The 6,557-nt window shown below is 37.8% G+C and overlaps 1 protein-coding gene across 1 annotated transcript in view; it reads left to right on the top strand.

Moving 5' to 3' along the window:
• LOC109936773 (FAM20A golgi associated secretory pathway pseudokinase) overlaps positions 1–6,557 on the top strand; it is a 46,654-nt gene that overhangs the window by 18,847 nt on the left and 21,250 nt on the right. Inside the window, exons 3-4 of the mRNA XM_020535367.2 lie at positions 2,681–2,731; positions 5,015–5,093. Of these exons, the coding sequence (XP_020390956.2) occupies positions 2,681–2,731; positions 5,015–5,093 (130 nt within the window). The remainder of the gene's footprint in view (positions 1–2,680; positions 2,732–5,014; positions 5,094–6,557) is intronic.

Raw genomic sequence — 6,557 nt, 5'->3', positions numbered from 1 at the left:
CTACGGGAGGCTGTTTTAAAATTTGGGATTTCCCTTTTAGGACAGACATGAGGAAAGATCTTTTCTGTCAGAGGGTTGTGTGACTTTGGAAGTTTCTGCTTCAGAAGCCAGTGGAGGCAGGGTTAGTGAATATTTTTAAGGTGGAGGTTAGTAGATTCTTCTTGGGTAAAGGAATCAAATGTTTTTGGGGTAGATTGGAAGGTGGAATTTGAAACACAAACAGACCAGCTATGATCTTACAGAATAGTGGAGAAGCTTCAAGGGTTCGAAGATTTACCTCTGCTCCTATTTCATACATTCTATATATACGTTGCCAGTATGAAAGTAACACTGTAAACTTCATCATTGGTGGGAAAAAAACAGAACAAACATAGGAACAGGCTATACAGCCCAGTCAGCTTAACATGCAGGTGTAGCATGCAATTAGGAAAGTTAGTGGAATGTTAACACTAATCACAAGAGGATTTGAGTACAGGAAAAGTGAGTTTTGCTTCAGTTGTAATAGGAGATTGGGTAGACTGCATCTACAGAACTGTGTACACTTTTGGCCTCTTTATCTCAAGAAAGGTATTGTTGCACTGAAGCAAATGCAACAAAGGTTCAAAAATCAGAAATTTGTTCCTGGGACGGTGCATATATCCTAAGAAGACACATTGGCCAGACTCGGCCTGTATTCTCTTGAGTTTTAAAGAATAAGAGGTGATTGCATTGAAACCTAGAAACTACTTAAAGTGATCGATAGGGCAGATGCACGGAAGCTGTTTCCCCTGATTGGGGAATTCATTTAATAGCATCATGGCTGATCGGTTTTTATCCACACTATCCTCATAACACTTTACATCAATAATAAAAAAAACCCTCTATTTTAAATATATTCAAAGACTAAACTTTCACACCATTCCAGAGTAGAGAATTCCAAAGATTCACCACCCTCTGAGCAAAAGAAATTCTCATCTCAGTCCTAAACAGCGTTGTGTTTGTTTTCAATGTGCCTTTGGCTGTAGACTCTCAATTTCACCAGGTGTTTGAGGATCTGTTTTAGTGACTGTTTTAATGCCTATTGGACTAAGGATAAAGAATATCATGAGACTAGTTCATCACAAGATTTTTTTTAAACTATATCAATGTTGAATTTTACAACTGGACCCTGATAAGGTGTGGTGTCTTGATTTTTAGCCAGGAAAGTGAACATTAGTAATAACCAGGTTTTGTTGGATTGATTTCCTCATCTATAATGTGTAATAGGCCTTGCTTCCATGCATAAGACAAATCACTGTCTAGGGAATATTGAATCATAGGAGCAATAAAAATGCTGAAATCATCAAAGGTCTTTGTTTTTTGTGAATGAATCCCAGTTCATTCAGACATCAGCAGTACTCTGTGTTAATCCGGAATTGTGTGATGGTTGTCTCAGGGGAATGTTGGAAATGAATAGTGACTCCATCACTATGTAAGTAACAGATGTGATATTTGGAATGCTCCTACCTTATGTCAAAAGTAATTACAGTTGTTGGGGTAAGTAACATGTTTCTGTGATGCATGAAGACCCAAAAGAGAGCTTTGAGTTGAGTTCTGCCAAAACAAATAAAGAAGCAAATTGCTAATGAACTAAAAACAACAGTTTTCTATTGTACACAGTTTGATAAAGCAACTTTTGAATAACTTCCCATGTGTCTAGATGTTTAGCATTTGTTCTGTATCTTATTTAGTAATTGATTAGTTTATTATTTTATCTATTGATCATTCAAACTTCTGATTGCTCTAACTATATTCTAACTATAAAAGAAACAGATCTTTGGAGGGTGAATTAAATAGATATCTTGTATAGAGCTTAGAAACTGAGTTGTACAAATGTTTGATTGCACCATCCTGGATCTTCTAGGACAGGATAAAAGCAGGTCTGGTGCATTGGATCATACTGAAGTTTTACATGGAATATGGAGGAGTTGAAGGGTTAATGAATTATATCAGATTATTAACAATTATTGTCAGGAACACAGAGATCAGCATTCAGATATGAAGACTGGTAGTGGCAGCTGTGCAAACCCAGATGTTGATTCGCCTTTTCAATTTATTTGTTTATTGGGAACAGAAGCTGCTTTCACTTAACATGTTACCAAGTTGCCATAGACTAGATCTGTTTTATTCAAAGGTCCTATTGTGTTTGGAAGTAAAACAGTTTTCAGAAAATTATTATTTGGGAGTGATTTTGTACATTTTTAGACTGTCCATTTTATACGAAAAATCTTGAAAACCAGAGAGCGCAGTCATAATGTAATCATGCTGTTTATTGGTGAATCTAACTTCTGTGGCCAGAAGTGCACCTACATGCAGACAGGGGTGCTTGTTTACTTCAAATATTTAAGTAAGCTCAGCTTAGGTTTCAAAAGTTTCCAGAAGGTCAAATTGAGCACCTTTGACGTTTGCTTTTGTACAGCACTAGAGTTACACGTTGTCCAATTTAAGTGGTGTGAGGTGGCCTCCCAAACAATTCTGACCTTGTTGCGCTCAAGAAACAGGGTCAATTTGTACTCTTAAGTCATGTACTATCACTTTTGAAATCACTCCGAAATGTAAACTGCTTCATAAAGACTCAAAAATGGCAGTCTCACTACTTCTTAGGTTATTAATCTTTAATCTTTTAACTATTATACATAAAATATTTTTACATATTTCATAGATTACACGTACGATGAAAAGGCTTTGAATGGGAGATGCAATTGTAAAGAAGGTATGAGTGAAATTTACCCTTCTCTATTCTGACTCATGAATCTTGCTTTCCAGTAAATAAAAGCTGATCTCAATGCAGCCTTACATTCTTGCTTGATGTTGAGATTAGCATAAGATCCAGAAGCATCAAATTTTAATCTTAGTTAATTAAAGCATTTATTACATTGATGCACAAATGAAACAAGTGGTTTCAAACCTTAAAACTAGGTAATGTAACTAATGTTTTTGGACTTTGGATATTTCTGGCAACTATAAATCATTTGTATTTGAGCAGAGCCTTCACTATTTGAACTGGTTTAAAGTAAACTTTGTATTTGTTCACACTGCAGGAAAGTGACGCGTGTCTCAACAGGACAGGGGAATAAAAACAACTTGATTTTTTTCTACTTTGTGGTTGATACTCACTGCTATTAAAAGCACATCAGCAACTTTTTCACACTCAGTTATGGTCAAGGACAAGGAAACCTGCTGACAATTTGTTCAGCAAACTCCTTTTAATGAAAAGGTGTTTGTTTTGAGCACTTAGAACCCTTACTGCTGAGAACTGTGGTGTTGCTGATTGCAATGAAATCTGTTTAACTTTAGACTGATTGATATTACCTTTTGCACTTACATGAAAATGCTTTTTTTTCCCTTGGCAGCAGGACAGTGCAATGTTCAAGGCTGATAAAATGGTGTTTGTATTTAAGTAGAGAAATGAACCATGTGTCCAAATGTGCACATACCAGATATTTGATCTCACATTACAGGAAGGATTAAGGCTAGAGCCAAAACTACTATGTGAATCCTTTGTGTAATTAGAAGGAGTGGAGTTAAATATTCTAAGTGGGATGCTGTATTTCCTAATATCTGAGGTTTGAGTGTTCGTCAGTTAACATCATGTCTGTATCCTATTGAGCAACACCTTTTGAAGTGCAAGTTGCTGTTCGAAGCAGGCCTGGTATTTTATGTTTCTCTTACCTCAACAAAACAGCACAAAGTTTGTTTTCTACAAAGGGAATAGTTTACGTTCAAACTAAAACTTCATCTCATTGGAAAATGAAGTTTAGAAGTAAGCGATTGTTGAAGTGCTGTTTAGAAGATGTTTCCATATTGTAGGATCATAGAATGGCTGCAGCACAGAAGGGGACCATTCAACCCATCGTGTCTATGCTGGCTGTTAACCAGAGCAATTCACATAATGCAACTTGCTTGCCCTTTCCCCTCTCAATCAGGGCCTGACTGACACACTGTGTCACCCAGTCCTCCTGGATTTAAACGTCAACATGGCAGAGGTCAAGTTGACACAGCTTCTATGCCACATGCTGATTTGAAAATCAGAAAGCAACTCAGCTGCCAAACTTAATAGGGTTTTATTTTCCTTTCAAGATTACAGTGTACCCAGCACAAAGTAAAATCAGAACAGTGTGTTTAATGACTTTCCAGCATACTGTGATCCAGGCTATAAATGCCAGAAATGTTCTAAAGGTGCTTCACACACCTTTTCCAAAGTAAGTATCTTTGCCCCTGTATATAAAATTGGATCATTATTATGTTACGTTTAATTTTGGCTCCTGGTATGCTATGGAAAATCTCAAGTGCACTGAAGCCCATAGAATTCTACACATAATATTTGAGGGCACCCATCATTACATGATTGAACCGATTGTGTGCAATCATGAGGGAGACTTAATTTTAGAACAGAACTCCCTACTTTGGAATTCTTTCTACCTCAATCTGGTACTCGTGTGCAGGAAGAGCAATAGTTTCACAACAGTCGCTGTGTATATAAGGTTATATGTATAATAAATATGAAGAAAGACAGATCTAATATTGATGTCATTCCCTGAAATGAAAGGTCATGACATAAATTGCTACAGCTTTCTGGAAACTGGCTTGCTTGGCACCAGTGTCAGTGTTCTATAATTCTGAAATACACAAGCCAAACTGCACTTAGTTTAATTGTTTGGGAATTAGGGCATCTTTCTGCTGAAGGAAGCACTTCTTCCTCAATCATGAGAATTACAGTTTTTAATTGAAGGATGAGAATTGTGGGCAGAAGATGTGGATTTCCCACTTAAAGCTATGAGTATATGTACAGTCTGCTCTCATTATATAACTCAAAGTGTTTGCTCTGTTATAAAGTTAGAGCACTTTGGCTTCAAGTTTTTTTATTCTCTGTTTGTCTTGGATATTGAGTAGTGGCTAGCAGCAGCATTCAAATGAAGGTATTCTATATGATATGAAACATTATTTTATCTTTTCATGGTATTTGATTTTCTTGACTTTTTTTTCTCCCCACAAGTTGTGAAGCCAAGTGGGGTTCATCTGAAACTACTCCTAAAATTTCAGAACTTCGGCAAAGCGATATTCAAGCCTATGAAGTAAGTCAATTCACCAGCACCCACCAATGCAAATTAAACAGCCTGTAGCTCTTTCACACTGGAGTGGATGATTAGATTTTGTAATTGTTCATCACTGCTATAAATATACAAATGAGAAAGGACACGAAGAAAGATTGAGAATATTGCACTTTTCTTGTTTTTGACGTCCATGTGCTTAAATCAAACTGCAGAGATACTGCTGAGAGACAGACCTTGGAATGACCCATCCTACTTTTAATTCTTGGACTTTTTTTGCTCCAGTCATTTGCATGAAAATAACTATAAAATAATCATTCAGGGATAGTAAGAACTGCCGACGCTGGAGTCAAAGATAACACGGTGTGGAGCTGGAGGAATGCAGTAGGAAACTGGAGGAGCAACGCCTCATACTCCACCTCAGGAGCCTGCAGCCCAATGGCCTAAATGTGGATTTTACCAGTTTCAAAATCTCCCTACCCCCAGCGTCATCCCATGACCAACCCTCCCTCTCATCCCTGCCACCTTGACCTGACACAACCTGTCCATCTTCTCTCTCACCTATCCGCTCCTCCCCCCTCACTGACCAATCCCCACCACTTCCTACCAGCGCTCACCAAACAACATCCCACCTACCTTCCCCAGCCCCATCCCTCCTCTCTATTTATTTCTGAGCTCCCTTCCCCCACCCCCATTTCTGAAGAAGGGTCCTGACCCGAAACATCAAATTTCCTGCCCAAATTATATGCCCACTGTGCCTTCAGGAAACACTGTCAATATCTGCTACCTTCTAAGGAGGGTAATCTGCTATACTGATTTAGTCCAGCCTATAATGTGACTCCAGACCCACAAGACTTAATGGCCTCGCAAACCACTTGTATTTGAGAATGACAAGCCACCATTACCTTCAAAGGTAAATAGGAATGAGAAATAAGCACTGGCTTTACAACATCCTCATGTCCTGTAAATAAATATAAAAAGGAATTAAGTACATTAGGAGGAGTTACCTCATTTTACAATTTCTGCTCAACCATAAATATGATTGTAAAGAAAATGGTTACAACTTCACGACAAATAGCAACTGGCAAGAAACCCTTACCCATTATTTCTAGGACATTAAAATTAATTGACTATTCCATCTTCAAACACTGGTCACAGTTTGGTTCAATGAAAATGCACTCAAATGTCACCAACTTTAATGGAAATATAGATCCCCGTATCACAATCTGAATTGAGTTCCAGTTTTTAAAAAGTCACAAACAACCAGAAAAACAAAGTTTCAAACTCCACCACAAAACTTTTGGCTCACTCATTGAATTGGAATTTGCCACTCATTAGCAATGATCAGGGGTAATCGGGCTTGTGAATAAAGGTGAGTTACAACCTTCACCTACAGCTTGACCTGTTAACCTTCATGGTCATAGAAATTTATTATTCCACTGTATACCACACGTTGTAAGCCAGTGGCTTCACCCACAAATCTAGCGG

This window comes from Rhincodon typus, chromosome 23, assembly GCF_021869965.1.
Source record: "Rhincodon typus isolate 14 chromosome 23, sRhiTyp1.1, whole genome shotgun sequence".
NCBI classification, from domain to species: domain Eukaryota; kingdom Metazoa; phylum Chordata; class Chondrichthyes; order Orectolobiformes; family Rhincodontidae; genus Rhincodon; species Rhincodon typus.
This window is presented reverse-complemented; position numbering and strand designations above follow the sequence as displayed.